This window comes from Chrysemys picta, chromosome 13, assembly GCF_011386835.1.
Source record: "Chrysemys picta bellii isolate R12L10 chromosome 13, ASM1138683v2, whole genome shotgun sequence".
Taxonomy (NCBI): domain Eukaryota; kingdom Metazoa; phylum Chordata; order Testudines; family Emydidae; genus Chrysemys; species Chrysemys picta.
In genome coordinates, this window is record NC_088803.1 from 23,811,039 (window position 1) to 23,826,893 (window position 15,855).

At 53.6% G+C, this 15,855-nt stretch overlaps 1 protein-coding gene across 1 annotated transcript; it reads right to left on the bottom strand.

The window, feature by feature from the left end:
- Window positions 1–9,076: 9,076 nt before the first annotated feature.
- LOC135975296 (myb/SANT-like DNA-binding domain-containing protein 2) lies at window positions 9,077–11,755 on the bottom strand. The gene is made up of 2 exons (XM_065565644.1): window positions 10,821–11,755; window positions 9,077–9,697 (listed from the first exon to the last, which is right to left on the bottom strand). Exons 1-2 carry the CDS (start codon window positions 11,368–11,370, stop codon window positions 9,183–9,185), a joined length of 1,065 nt encoding a protein of 354 aa, XP_065421716.1. The 5' UTR covers window positions 11,371–11,755; the 3' UTR covers window positions 9,077–9,182.
- Window positions 11,756–15,855: the final 4,100 nt, after the last annotated feature.

A 15,855-nucleotide genomic window follows, 5' to 3' on the forward strand; every position in this document is an offset into this window, starting at 1 on the left:
TGCAACCCCTGGTCACCACTGCAACCCCCCGCCCCATGGCATGACTCCCCTTCGCCCTATTGCAACCCCCTGCCCCATGGCATGACTCCCCCTTCCCCACCACTGGCCCCATGGCATGACTCCCCCTGCCCCCACGGCAACCCCCCGCCCCATGGCATGACTGCCCTTCACCCTATTGCAACCTCCCGCCCCATGGCATTACTCCCTCTTTCCCCATTGCCACCACTGGCCCCATGGCATGACTCCCCCTCGCTCCTTTGCAACCCCCCCTGCTTCCCACTGCATGACTCCCCCTCCCTCCACTGCAACCCCTGGTCCCCACTGCAACCCCCGGCCCCATGGCATGACTCCCCTCCCCCCACTGCAACCCCAGGCCCCAAGGCATTACTTCGCCTCTTGCCCCACTGCAAGCCCAGCTCCTTCTGCAACACCCTGGCCCCATTGCATGACTCCCCTCCCTCCACTGCAATCCCTGGCCCCATTGCATGACTTCCCTCCCTCCACTGCAACACCGGCCCCATTGCATGACTTCCCTCCCTCCACTGCAACACCGGCCCCATTGCATGACTCCCCCTTGCCCCACTGCAACCGCAGCTCCCTCTGCAACACACCGGCCCCATTGCATGACTCCCCTCCCCCCATTGCAACACCTGGCCCCAGTGCATGACTCCCCTTTGCCCCACTGGAACCCCTGCTCCCCACTGCAACAGCCCGGCCCCATTGCATGACCCGTGCTTCCTATTACAGCCCCAGCCTCATTGCATGAACCTGCCCTGCTCCCTATTGCAACACCCCTGTGCTATAGCCCCCTTTCCTCAGCCTCCCTGTGCAGTGACATCCGTGCTCCTGCCCTCCCTGTGCACTAGTCCCCCAACTGCCCCAGCCCCCCGTGCAATAGCTCTGCTGCCCCAATCCCATGCGCTGTGTTCCACCCTGCTGCCCCCTGTGCTGTGCCCACACCACTATGCCATGCTGCAGCCCTGTGCCCCTATCCCATGGGGCATACCCCAGCCTCCTAGGCCCTATGTGCTTTCCCACTCCATGGGAGAGCCCTGTGGCTGTGCACTCTCTGCTTAGTCCTTTCCTGCTGCCTCAGCCCTGCTGATGACCTGGCATCTCTGTTTCCAGCCTGTCCCCTTTGTGCTCTGTGTTGCCAGCTCCCCCAGTTTGTTTGGTAGATCCAGAGAGACCCTGAGATCATCTGGTCTGACCTGGAGAGCGCAGGCCGGTCAGTTTCACCCAGTTACCTCTGCGTTGAGCGGGATCAGGCAGAGAACAGGCAAAACTGAGGGAGCCCCAATGCCTGAGGCCCTCGCGGTGCCAGGGAACAGATTAGCTGAGATGTGCCCAGGTGATCCACGCTGCAGAGGGAGGTGAAGTCTGCCCCAGGGTCCCTGCCAGTCTGAGCTGGGGGAATTCCTCTTCCCAAATCTGGCAACCCTCAGTGAGCCGGACCCACCAGCCAAGTGGCTACAACATGGTTTCGCAAGAGCTCAGAGCTCTTGCTCAGCTCTCAGAGACAAGGTTTGTCATCTTGGCCCTGGTTTGAACAGCGCCTGGCGCTGTGGGCTGTTGATCCTTCTTTAGTGCTTTTAGGAGCAACTGTAAAGATACCGAGACTGGGGAGTTATTAAAAAATATAGAGAAATGTGGTTATAAAATGGCAAACATTTGGCAAAGGAATTGCGGGGGGCACTTACAACTACTTTTCTGTTGGAGGACAACTGAGCACTTGAAACTACTTTTCATTTCATTTGGAGGCCCTTGAAACTTCTTTTTAAAATGTTTTTGAAGGGTCTGGAGTGAATTGCTGTCCTTTTTAGTAGAGGGGGAAAATGTTCCGAGGGGCGGAGGGAAAGAACCATAGTTAAGTTTACTCCGTCTTCTGCAAACAGCCAGATCGAACGCAGGGATGGGGCAGAGGTGACGGACGCTTTATCACTGGCAGAGAAAGGTGGAAGGGGAATGCCCCTGGCCTGTCAACAGAACCAGTGGGGACTGGGCTATGTAGTGAGGCACTGGATTGGGATCCAGGAGATCTTGGTTTTGTTCCCAGCTCCGCCTCAGATGCTGCATCTGGGCCTCAGTTTCCCCATCTATAAAATGGGGAGAACTATCCTTTGTCTGTTTAGACTGTCAGCTCTGCAGGACAGGGACTGTCTCTCACTGTGTGTCTGCCCAGCATCTAGAACAATGGTAGGCCCTAATCTTGGTCGCGGAGCTGGGGTCTGTGCAGCACCTGGAGCAGTAGGGGATCTGGTTTTGGCTGGGGGGGTCCATGCAGTGTCTGGCATGACGGGGGTCCCAGTCTCAGTCAGGGAAGGGCAAGTCGGGTCCATGCAGTACTGGGCACGTGGGGGGCACTGATTTCACTTGAGGAGGGCGGGGGAGGTTTGCCCAGCATGATGGGGGCCCTGATCTCGGTGAAAAACACACACGTGGGAATCTGGGGCGCCGGTGAAACACCAGTTCTGATACCGTCAGGACTCGTGTTTGGCTGTGTACGGACCCGATTGCGTGCACCTCAGACGCACACACGTTCCTTCTGCCTGTGCTCCCCCCTCCCCTTGCAGTGGAAAACACCCTGAAACGTCTAGCAGCAGAATAAACAGCTGGCTTCCCTCCTGTGAGGGAGGGTGGGGAAGAGGGGAGCTTTTATCAATCAAAGCGTTTCCTAGGCTACCAGTCCCGCTTGCTGCGCTGTGATGGGCGGGGGACATTGTCAGTCATTGACAGGGTGTTCTATTTCTGCCACCGTTGTAGGGGCTCCGTAGCGGCTGGCAATTGCTGGGCCCACGGGAGCTGCAATGTAACCCGGTTCTGGTCCCTATTAGGGCCCCAGGGGCTGTTCCACTCAGCTGAGCCAGCCCACCCCTGCGGCCCCCCAGCCTCAGCTCAGTGCGGTCCTTCAGTGCCAGGGGGTGTGAATTGAGCTATCAGAATTTATAAAGCTGGAGTCGCCGACCGAGATCTGTCAGCGTTACAGCGGCAGCTGCCACCCCAAGAAGGAGAGAGCTGCCATGCCACGCCCGGCCGCGAAGAGGTGCCAAGCACCCTTCAGAGCTTCCTGTGATAAACTGCGAACTTTGGACAATAGCCCTGGGCTCCCCCACCATCTGCCGCGCCCTTCCCCCACAAAGGGCCGAAACCCTGACCACTAGGCAACATCCCCATGAGCGAAGGCCATCACGCGGTATCCGTCTTCGAAAGTTTGCAGAGGATGCAGGAGCAGAAAGGGGAGAGAGATGAGGGTGGCTCTTGGGAAGAGGGAGGGAGGGAGCCTTCTGGGAATCTGTTTACCGCCATCAACCCAATGATCAGATCATTGATGCCTAGAATCTTCCCTGACGTGTTGTAATTGATTGGATCTCGATTTTAAAACGGTTCCCACATTTGCAGACGGAGAAATGTCAGTGAGTTGAGTGGAAGGCCATTGCAAGCTCAGCTAATTATGCAATGTGGCTTATGCCCCATCTAACAAGTTCCTTAAACAATAGCTCTCAATTTTCATTCACATTGTTCTGTTTAGTGTTTTTCTCCAAAATACTTTCACTAATCATTTTGGGCAGCTTTGGAAAGTTAGCCCTTTCAGTGCACCAAATATAAATATTGCTGGTGGGGACTGCCCTCTATTGGTCATAAGAACAGCCATACTGGATCAGACCAATGGTCCAGCCAGCCCAGAATCCTATCCTCCCACAGTGGCCAATGCCAGGTGCCCCAGAGGGAATCGACAGAACAGGTAATCATCAAGCGATCCATCCCCTGTCGCCCATTCCCAGCTTCCGGCAAACAGAGGCTAGGGACACTTCAAGAGCATGGTTTTGTATCCCTGCCCATCCTGGCTAACAGCCAGTGATGGACCTGTCCTCCATGAACTTTAGTTCTTTTTTGGACCCTGTTATAGCCTTGGCCCTCACAACATCCTCTGGCAAAGAGTTTCCCCAGGTTGACTGTGTGTTGTGTGAAGAAATACTTCCTTTTGTTTGTTTTAAAACTGCTGCCTATTCATTTCATTTGTGTTCTTATGTTCTTGTGTTATGAGAAGTAAATAACAACACTTCCTTATTTACTTTCTCCATACCCGCCGTCATTTTATAGACCTCTATCCTATCCCCCCTTAGTCATCTCTTTTCCAAGCAAAAACTCCCCTCAGTCTTATTAATCTCACCTCATAGGGAAGCTGTTCCATACCCCTAATCATTTTGGTTGCCCTTTTCTGTACCTTTTCCAATTCCAATATATCTTTTTGAGATGGGGGTACCAGCTCCAGTATTCAAGCTGTGGGCATACCATGGATTTATAGAGAGGCAATATTACATTTCTGTCTTGCTATCTATCCCTTTCCTAATGACTTCCCAACATTTTGTTTGCTTTTTTGACTGCCGATGTACCTTGAGTGGATGTTTTCAGAGAACTATCCACAATGACTCCAAGATCTTTCTTAGGTTGTAAGAGCTAATTTAGACCCCATCATTTTAGACGTAGAGTTGGGATCATGTTTTTCAATGTGCATTACGTTGCATTTATCAACGTTGAATTTCATCTGCCTTTTTGTTGCCCAGTCACTCAGTTTGGTGAGATCCCTTTGTCACACTTTGCACTCTCTTTTGGACTTAACTAACTTGAGTTGGTTTGTATCAGCTGCAAATGTTGCCACCTCACTGTTTACCCCTTTTTCCAGATCACTTAGGAGTATGTTGAACAGAACTGGTCCCAGTAGAGACCCCAGGGGGACACCACTATTTACCTCTCTCCATTCTGAAAACTGACCACTTAGACCCTTTCTTTCTTGCCTTTGAACCAGTTACCTATCCCAGAGAGGACCTTCCATCTTATCCAAGTTTGCTTCAGAGCCTTTGGGGTGGGACCTTGTGAAAGGTTTTCTGAAAACCTAAGTACACTATATCCACGGGATCACCTTTATCCACATGCTTGTAGACTCCCTCAAAGAATTCTAGTAGATTTGTGAGGCATGATTTCCCTTTACTGAAACCATGTTCTCTCTTCCCCAACAGATTGTGTTTATCTCTGTGTCTAATAATTGTGCTCTTTATTATAATTTCAGCCAATTTGCCTGGTACTGAAGTTAGCATGAGTGGCCTGTAATTCCGGGGAGCGTCTCTGGAGCGTTTTTTATGCATTGGTGTCATATTAGCTCTCCTCCAGGCATCTGGTACGGAAGCTGATTTAAAGGACAGGTTACATACCACAGTTAGTTAGTTAGTACAGCAATTTCACATTTGAGTTTCTTCGGAACTCTTGGATGAATACTATCTAGTTCCGGTGACTTAGTGCTGTTTAATTTATCAATTTGTTCCAAAACCTCCTTATAGAATAGTCAAGTCATGATCACTGGCCCCAGAGCAACCACGGCCATCCAGTCCAGTGATCAGTTCATCGTTATCCACCACAAGGAGGCCCACAATAGAGTCACCCCTAGTTGGGTACAAAACTTTGTATTAGAAAAGTATCTATAATTTTCAAAATCTCCAAGGACGATTTACTCCTGGCTACGCGAGACCTCCCCCGTCTGTCTCCCAATAGGAAGTCCCCGGGGCTAACCTAATTTCTTCCCACAAATCACAGACGGTGCAAAAGGAGAAACATTTCTGCTCTCTGGTTTGGATTCAGTGAACTGTGCCAGCCCCTCACCGGTTCATCTGCTGGGCTGTGTTAGTTAGCAGATTGATCCCTGTCCATTCGAGGTCCTGGGGTTCTCAATAACGTAAACCAGGTAATTGATGTGTCTAATGCAGGGGTTCTCCAACTTCACTGCACTCCGACCCCCTTCTGACAACAAAAATTACTACACGACCCCAGGAGGGGGGACCGAAGCCTGAGCTCTCTCGAACCCCAGGTGCGGGGGGAAAGCCAAAGCCCGAGTCCCCCCACCCTGTGTGGGGAGGCCAAAATTGAAGCCCAAGGGCTTCAGCCGCAGACAAGGGGCTTGCAACCTGAGCTTGACTGCCTAGGGCTGAGGCCCTCAGGCTTTGGCCTCAGTCAGTGGGGCTCGGGCTTTAACTTTGGCCCCAGGCCCCAGCAAGTCTAAGCCAGCCCCGGTGACCCCATTAAAATGGGGTTGCAAACTCACTTTGGGGTCCTGACCCACAGCTTGAGAACCGCCTCCCTGCCCACCACTTTTTGCACCCTCTCTCCCCTACCTCAGTGGGCTGTAACCAGCGACAGGAACATTCCAGTGATACCCATCGTCCCCCCGGGTTTCCCCATTTCCCCTCCCCATGGAGAATTTCCACCTCCTCTTCCTTATTGCCCAGATTCCGCTGCCAAGAGCGGTGTTGCTGCCCTTCACGAGTGATATCCTGCAGGGCACATACACCACAGCACAGCATTCCCCTGCGTCCACACTGGTGTTCCTGGCTTACAGATAACCCATCCTGCAGTGAGAGACTCCATCTCCCGTGTCCCTTTCTTCCCTCCACTGCAAGGTGCTGGGGGAGAAAGAGAACATGTCCCGAGGGCTGAGGCCCCATGGGATTGCTGGCGTTGCAGCATTCTCTCTAGGAACCCACTAGCCTCTGCAGCATCAGAACAGCAGAGCCTGGATTGGAGCAAGGGAAAGGCCTGTTTTCCACAGAATCCTGCCCTCAGGCCTGGAGCATTTAGAGCAGAAATCCCTGTGGGAGTTAATGTTGCTCTAAAAAGAGCTGCCAAGGGGGGTGCAGCTTCTTGACACCGCCACACAAAGGGATCTGTTTGTTGAGCTGCATAAAGCCCTGCACTGATTCTCGGAGAGGATTCCCCCAACTGCTGTGACAGGGCCGTGTGAGAGCTTGTAGGAAGCCAGAGGCAGCTTTCTAGAGGGTTAATTCAGAAATTCCCTGTGGAACCTAGGGGCTGCGGCCTATGGCAGGAAGGAGCCAGGTGGTGTTTGGAGAGACTCTAGGAGGAATGCTATGGGATGGCGCTCTGATCTCCTCTTCACTCTGCTTCTTCCCACCCCCACCTTTGGGGTAAGTGCATCACCTTCTCCTTACTGCCTGTGGGCTGGAAAGCAGAGATGGCAGGAGAGAGGTTGCCCATTCAGCCCACGTACAGGGGGATCCATTGCAGCTCACGTGCTCCTGCTTGTCCCAGCCCAGAGCAATGCCTGCCACCCAGCCTGGACTCGGTGACTGCATTAGTCGCTAACAGGGGAGTATGGTAGGAGAGGACACAACATGTCTACACAGAACTTTTTCTGGACTGCTGCGGTGCGGGGAGAGAGGCCAGATTCCATCTGGCTCTTTAGGACTCTAAGGGTATGTCTACACTACGGGATTAATCCGAATTTAGATAATTCGGATTTGAGAAACAGGTTGTATAAAGTCGAAATGAATGCGGCCACACTAGCACATTAATTCGGTGGTGTGCGTCCAAGTACTGGGGCTAGCGTCGATTTCTGCACCGTTGCACTGTGGGTAGCAATTCCATAGCTATCCCATAGTTCCCGCAGTCTCCCGCGCCCATTGGGATTGTGGGTTAAGATCCCAGTGCCTGATGGGACAAAAAACATCGTCGCAGGTGGTTCTGGGTACAGCCTCACTTCCTCCCTCCCTCCCTCCCTCCCTGCATGAAAGCAACGGACGGCAGACAACCATTTTCGCGCCTTTTTTCCTGGGTGGGTGAACACTGCAGACTCCATACCACGGCAAGCATGGAGCCCGCTGAGGTCAAGACAGCACTCATGAATATTGTAAACACCTCGCGCGTTCTCGTGGAGTTTATGCTGAGCCAGGACCAGAAAAACGAGGAGAGGAGGCAGCGGCAGCGGCAGCGCAGCGACAAGCATGATGAGGACATGGACACGGACACGGATACAGAATTCAGTGAAACCACAGGCCCCGGTGCTTTGGAGATCATGTTGTTAATGGGGCAGATTCTAAACATGGAACGCCGATTCTGGGCAAGGGAAACAAGCACAGACTGGTGGGACCGCATAGTGTTGCAGGTCTGGGACGATTCCCAGTGGCTGCGGAACTTTCGCATGCGTAAGGGCACTTTCATGGAACTTTGTGACTTGCTGTCCCCTGCCTTGAAACGCCAGAATACCAAGATGAGAGCAGCCCTCACAGTTGAGAAGCGCGTGGCGATAGCCCTGTGGAAGCTTGCAACGCCAGACAGCTACCGGTCAGTCGGGAATCAATTTGGAGTGGGAAAATCTACTGTGGGGGCTGCTGTGATGCAAGTAGCCAAAGCAATCACTCAGGTGCTGCTACGAAAGTTTGTGACTCTGGGAAATGTGCAGGCCATAGTGGATGGCTTTGCTGCAATGGGATTCCCTAACTGTGGTGGGGCGATAGACGGAACCCATATCCCTATCTTGGCACCGGAGCACCAAGCCACCGAGTACATAAACCGCAAGGGGTACTTTTCAATGGTGCTGCAAGCACTTGTGGATCACAAGGGACGTTTCACCAACATCAATGCGGGCTGGGCGGGAAGGGTTCATGACGCTCGCGTCTTCAGGAACACAACTCTGTTTAAAGGGCTGCAGCAAGGGACTTACTTTCCGGACCAGAAAATAACCGTTGGGGATGTTGAAATGCCCATAGTTATTCTTGGGGACCCAGCCTACCCCTTAATGCCATGGCTCATGAAGCCATACACAGGCAGCCTGGACAGGAGTCAGGAGCTGTTTAACTACAGGCTAAGCAAGTGCAGAATGGTGGTAGAATGTGCATTTGGCCGTTTAAAAGGCCGCTGGAGATCATTATTGACTCGCTCTGACCTCAGCCAAAGAAATCTCCCCATTGTTATTTCTGCTTGCTGTGTGCTCCACAATCTCTGTGAAAGTAAGGGGGAGACCTTTATGGCAGGGTGGGAGGCTGAGGCAAATCGCCTGGCTGCTGATTACGCGCAGCCAGACACCAGGGCGATTAGAAGAGCACACCATGAAGCGGTGTGCATCAGAGAAGCTTTAAAAACCAGTTTCATGGCTGGCCAGGCTACAGTGTGAAATATCTGTTTGTTTCTCCTTCATGAAAACCCGCCCCCTTTATTGACTGATTTTCTGTAAGGAACCCACCCTCCCCCTTCCCCCAGCTTTCTTTCAAACCAAATAAAGTCACTATCATTTAAAAATCATTTATTCTTTATTAATAGATTAGAAAAAGAGGGAGGGAACCCGGGTGGTATTTGGGAGGAGGATTACTGGGAAGGAAAAAGCCACAAAGAAAAGGTTAAAAAAATGACAGCCTTTTGCTTGGGCTGTCTACTGGGGTGGAATGGGAAGGTGTACGGAGCCTCCCCCCCCGCGTTCTTACACGTCTGGGTGAGGAGGATACGGAACATGGGGAGGGGGGAGGGTGGAACAGGGGCTGAAGCGGCAGTCTGTTTTCCAGCAGCCGTTCCTGAACCTCCACCAGACGCTGGAGCAGCCCCAGCGTTGCTTCCTTCATCCTCTGGTCTTCCTGACGCCACCTCTCATCTCGAGCGTCTCTCCTCTCCTCACGTTGGTCTCTCCTCTCCTCACGTTGGTCCCTCATGTCCTCACGTTGGTCCCTCCTCTCCTCACGTTCACTGACTTCTTTCCTATACTTTGAAACTGTTTCCTTCCACTCATTCAGATGAGCTCTGTCACTCCTGCTGGATTGCATAATTTCAGAAAACATCTCTTCTCGCGTCTTTTTTTTACGACGCCTTATCTGTGATAACCTTCGGGATGGAGGAGGGAGGCTTGAGGAATTTGCAGCTGCTGTAGGGAGGGGAAAAAAGAGAGAATTGTTTTAAAAGCTACATTTTGCAGAACAATGCTTATACTCTTTCACGGTGACCAACACTGTTCACATTACATAGCACATGTGATTTCTGTGCAAGGTCGCATTTTGCCTCTTAATGCTGAGTGCCTGTGGCTTTGCTGCTAGAGATCACAGGTCTGGGCAACAGAATTCTGCTTGCATGCGGCCATGGTAAGCCATTCTCTTACAGCTTCTGCGCCCTACTTTCCCACATACCAAGCATAGCTTGTAGAGTGCTGCAGAAGCCTGGCCAATCTCAGCCAGTTGGGGGGGGGGGGGGGGAGTGTGGTGGGGCTTGTCTGGGCAAGTAGAGTGCTGCGGTTTTTCTGTTAACATTCAGCAGCACCAGAAAACAAACTAACCACGGTACCCCTCCCCCCCACCGCGTGGCTGGTATCAGGGAAGATCCCTACAGGCACCAAACTAATCCCCCCCCCACCGCCGCCCCCCCCCCCTCGCCATGAATTCTCTGGGATGATCACAGTACCCCTCCCCCCACCGCGTGGCTGGTAACAGGGAAGATCCCTGCTAGCCAAACGCGAAAAACTCAGGGCCAATTTCCCATCTGCGCTTGGCTAACTGCAGGGAAGGATTTATTTTCCGCCACAGGCAAACAGCCCAGTAGGAACGGCCACCTCTGTCCCCTTAATTAAGTTCCCGTATTTCAACCAGGTTACCAGGAGTGATATCACTCTCCTGAGGATTACACAAGAAGATAAAGAACGGATGTTGCTTGAATGCCAGCAAACACCGGGACCATACGCTGCCAGGCTTTGTCAGGCAATGATACCAGATTACTTGCTGCAAGCATGGCGTGGTCAAGTGTCCTACCATGGAGGAGGGAATAAAGATGCACTGCCCAGAAACCTTCTGGCAAGGCTTTCGGAGTACCTCCAGGAGAGCTTCATTGAGATGTCCCTGGAGGATTTCCGCTCCATCCCCAGACACGTTAACAGACTTTTCCAATAGCTACAGACTTTTCCAGTAGCTGAACTGACCGCGAATGCAAAGTCAGGCAAAGTAATCATTAAAAACCGTTTGCTTTTAAAACAAGTTTTATATTTTAAAAGGTAAACTCACCTGAGGTGCCTTCCATGGGGTCAGAGTCTTGGGTACTGGCTTGGGAGGCTTGGGAGGCTTGGGAGGGTACTTCAGTCAGGGTGATAAAAAGATCCTGGCTGTTGGGGAGAATGGAGTGCTGTGTGCTCTCTGCAAGCTCATCCTCCTCCTCCTCCTCCTCCTCTACCCCATCGGCAGAATCCTCAGGCGTCGAGACTATCCCCGACCCAGAATCCACGAACACAGGTGGGTTAGTGGTGGCAGCCCCCCCTAGAATTGCATGCAGCTCGGCGTAGTAGCGGCATGTCCGCGGCTCTGACCCGGAGCGACCGTTTGCCTCCTTTGTTTTCTGATAGGCTTGTCTGAGTTCCTTGACTTTCACGCGGCACTGATCTGAGTCCCTATTGTGGCCTCTCTCCATCATGCCCTTGGAGATTTTTTCAAAAATTTTTGCATTTCGTCTTTTAGAACGAAGTTCTGCAAGCACTGAATCCTCTCCCCATACAGCGATCAGATCCAGTACCTCCCTCACGGTCCATGCTGGTGCTCTTTTTCGATTATCAGCCTGCATGGTTACCTGTGCTGATGAGGTATCTGTGGTCACCTGTGCTCTCCACGCTGTGCAAACAGGAAATGGAATTCAAATGTTCGCGGGGCTTTTCCTGTCTACCTGGCCAGTGCATCCGAGTTTAGATTGCTGTCCAGAGCGGTCACAATGATGCACTGTGGGATAGCTCCCGGAGGCCAATACCATCGAATTGCGGCCACACTAACCCTAATTCGAATTGTTAAAATCGATTTTGGCACTACTCCGCTCGTTGGGGTGGAGTACAGAAATCGATTTAAAGGGCCCTTTACATCGAATTAACTAGCGTCGTTGTGTGGACGGTTACAGGGTTAATTCGAATTAAAGCTGATAAATCCGAATTAAAGTCGTAGTGTAGACCAGGCCTAAGGAAGCTCTGGGATCTGGAGAGAGGTCTCTGGAGCCTCAGAATGTGCAGGTTTGGAGACATGTGGCTCCTACCTAGTCCAGCGTAACCTGCCGTATTCCCCCGCAAGAGCCATATGAACAGGCAACACTGCCCCTATTTCCTTGGCCACATGTACTGTGTGCTTTTTCTGGTTTCTCGTCCAGAAAAGGAGGACAAGAGCTCACTACTGCTACCATCTGAGGGAGTTGCTGGGTTGAGATCAGCTGGTAGAAGGAGGCAATAGCCCGAGAATCTGAGACTTCAAGCCCCTAGAGTGACCTCTTACCTTTATCGACCACACCCTCCCCCCACATCATACAGAGCTATTTTAAAGTTTAGCGTGATAGTAAAGAGACCCCTTTTCAACCCTTCACCACACAAGAGAAAGCCTACAGGATTTGTCATTAACTATTTATTTCTCCTCTCCTGGCTCCCAAACTGCTTCTCCTCCCTACTGCCGCCAGCCACCTTCAAGTTCTCCCTCTTCTCTCCCCAGCTCTGCTCACTTGATTGCAGCAGCTCAGGGGATGGTCCAGCTTTACTCTTTCGCTTCCATTCTTCTTCACTTCTTTGGGTGGCTGCATTTGCCAATGAGCAGGCTGATGGAAATACCTGAGTGCTCTGTCTAGGCCAGGGATCTCAAACACGCGGCCAGTGGGGTTATTTCTCTAGGTAAGCGAAATAGCTTACCAGAGCTCAATGCCGCCCTGCACCCTAACCCCCTGCCATGAGCCTCCTGCCTGCACCCCAACCCTCTGCCACACCTCACACTCCCTCCTGCACCCCAACCCCCTGCCCTGAGCCTCAACCCCAGGCTGCACCCCAACTCCCTATCCTGAGCCCCCTGCTGCATCCCACATCCTTCCTGCACCCCAACTCCCTATCCTGAGCCCCCTGCCTGCACTCCCTCCTGCACCCCACACCCCAACCTCCTGCCCTGAGCCCCCTGCCTGCACCCCAACCCTCTGCCACACCTACACTCCCTCCTGCACCCCACACCCCAACCTCCTGCCCAGAGCCCCCTACTGCACCCTGCATCCCGACCCCCTGCCTCATCCCTCCAACTCCCGCCCTGAGCTCCCACCACACCCGTCCTGCCCCCTCTGGGGCAGGGCTGGGGACAGCGAGTGGGGGTGTCAGCGGTGCGCCCGTCGGGCCGATGAACTAGTCCTCAGACGGCCGTCATGGTCATTTGAGTTTGAGACCCCTGGTCTAGGCTCACAGGCCCAGCAGCTAAAGCCAAGCCCCACTGAGAGCAGGGGGAGATTAGCCTGTAGTGTCAGGAGTGGAGGCTTGGCCCATGGGGACCCAGGCACTGCCGCTGCTGCCACCTTCACGGTGAATCCTCCAACGCCTCACCAAAGGGCTCTTCCACATTCTGCAAACTGGCCTCACGGGCTGACTGTCTAGGAGAACAGAAACCCTTTGTTAGAGCCAGAGAGGCTCTTGCCACGGATCCCTGAGGGTCACAGTCAAACACCTGCGAGTCTCTAGGAGGCTCTCAAGGAGTTCCCTGACCAGGCACATGGCACCCACTAGCAATGGTCTCTGACAGCGGCATTGCCAAGGGGAGCTCAGCAGATGGTCCCTTCTATGGCTTCCTGAGTGGGAGGGAGGTTGGTCTTGTCATTTAAGGCCTAGTGTCAGAGTCAGGGCTCCAGGGTTCTCTGACTTTGGAAGTGGCTGGAGACTAGTGGTTGGAGCTGGACTGGTATCAGTCCCACGCTTCCTTCCTGCCTCTGTCAGGGACGTCGTGTGTGACCTTGCAGCCAGTTGCTTTCTATCCCTATGCCCCAGCGAACAGGGATAATACTGACCCCCCTCATAGGGGCAAGGTGGGGCTCCAAGTGGCCCTCCCTGAATGTTTCAATCACTTGATGGTGGCAGCGCTACTAAGGCAAGGAAGGAATTTGAGCCTTGGGGAAGTTTTTAACCTAAGTGGTAGAAATAAGCTTAAGGGGTCTTTCATGCAGGTCCCCACATCTGTACCCTAAAATTCAGAGTGGGGAGGGAACCCGGACGTGCGCTGACCTTAGAACCTAACCCCCACGTAAGATGTGACTCCACTGTATTCATTTTGGATAGTTAGCGATGCTCCAGGGGGAGGGGAGGTGGGAGGGGCTGGCCTCTCCTTTTGCCTCTCAGTTAGGGCTCAGTCTATAATCAGCTTGGCTAGGCCCCAGGCTGTGCAGCCCAGGGGAAAGCACCCTGTTTCAGGCCTGCTCTGCCCACTCCAACTGTTCGTGGCCTGGGGTCCTTCCTCCCCATTTCAGACCTGGTTTCCAGAGGGACTGAGGACACACAGGCCCCACTGCCTGGAACTGGAGTTTGCTCGTTCTGGTGATTCTGACATTCAGAGGCTGACAGGTGTGGTGAGGGGGCTGGAGAAACCCCACTGCTGCTGGAGGTGGAGCTGGAGACCGGAGATGCCAGGTGATCAAGACTACCCGATGCTCTCTTCATGCCTCAGGGGCTGGAGTCTCCTGCCAGAAATGCTCTCAGGAGTCCAGGTTCGAGGACATCTCTGGAGAGCCCCTTCCTAGGAAGGAAACCAGGGTGGTAGGATGATGGAGAAGTCTCTGTCCCAGAACTGGGAGCCAGGGACAGGGGAAGCTCCCAGACAGGCTATGCATTGGGGATGCCATTTCTCCCCCAAGAGACCCAAGGAGTAAATGGCTCTTACCTCCATGAGGGACTGGGGTCTTCCATCTAAGCCTCTTTGAGAGCCAGCATTGCTTGCTTGGATGGGACGAGGTGACCTGTCCCCACTGCTCCCTGATGTGGCTCAGCTACAGGATGCGCCCATCTGGGAGGCTGCGCCAGATCCCAGGGCCTGCAAGACAGCTGGGAAGGAGGCTCCTATTCCTGTCATACCTAGAGACCCCATAGAAGGGCCAAGGGGAGAATAAAGGGCAGGAGATGAAGCTAGCCCTGAGCCTCTGTCCCACCCCCTCAAAAGTGGAGCTTTCCGAGCTCCAGTGGGGCTGTGGCCCTGACACAAGGGCCTTTCTGCACCACATGGGGCAGGGAGAGCTCTGCATGGGCGCAGCGGGAATGGGAGGAGGGTAGACCAAGGAAACGGGGGGAGGGGAGTGGGTGCAAGGGAAAGAGGTCCTGCCCCATATGAAGGAATTTGGGGGGCAGAGGGAAGAACCCTGCTCCACAGAGAGGAGAGAGAGTTTCTGAGAGTGCCAGGGGACTCCATTTCCCCTTCCACTAGCTCTCCCTCTCACTCTCCCTCTCCGAAGGAGGCCACTCCTGCTGGCCCAGACCAGAGTCTGCAGGGTAGCAGTGGGGCCACAATAGGGCTGGGCAGTTTTGACAGGGTTGGGACTCACCACCATGGCGCCTCCCGCTGGTCGCTCTGGGAATTAGCTCAGTCCATGGGGAATGCCCTCTGCTGGCAGCATCCCATCCGTTTCTTGTCCTCTGTTGGCATCTGGACCCGCGTTGCTCACTGCTTGACAGTGTCCTTCAGGCTATAGAAGTCTCTTTTCTCCACCATTTTGTATCTCAGAGTGGCACAATCTGCCTAGTCCGCTTGATGGTGTCCTTCTTCAAGCCACTGCCCTCCGGCAGTGCCCCCTAGTCCATCCTCACCTCCTTCCGGGGCAGGGGGAGGGGGGAAGCAGGTTAGCAACAGTCCTTGCACCTGCCTCAGTGGCCAACCACAACCCCCAAAGTCTAGCCCCTTGTCTCAAGGGCCGCTTGCAGTTTGACTCAGCCACCACATGGCCAGGTGCAGTACAAGAGGGAAGTGGGGGACTCAGGCCCACCCACTACTCTGGGTCCCAACCCAGGGACCCTCTAGCAGCAGCCTCCCTGCTCTCCCCTTGTCCCTGGGCCTTTTCCCCTCCGGGCCCTCTAGGCCCTTTCTATCACGGCCCGCAGTCTGGCAGGTCTTAGGCCAGAGCTGTAGTATGCTCCCTTGAGCCTGCCCAGCACTGCTCTTTCTGAGATGCTGCTCTGGAGACAGACTTTCTCCCATGAAGGTCTGGGACAGCCTGCCTGCTGCTTGCCTGGGCAGCCTTTATATAGGGCCTAGCTTAGCCCTGATTGGCTAGCTCTAATCTCAGCCCTGA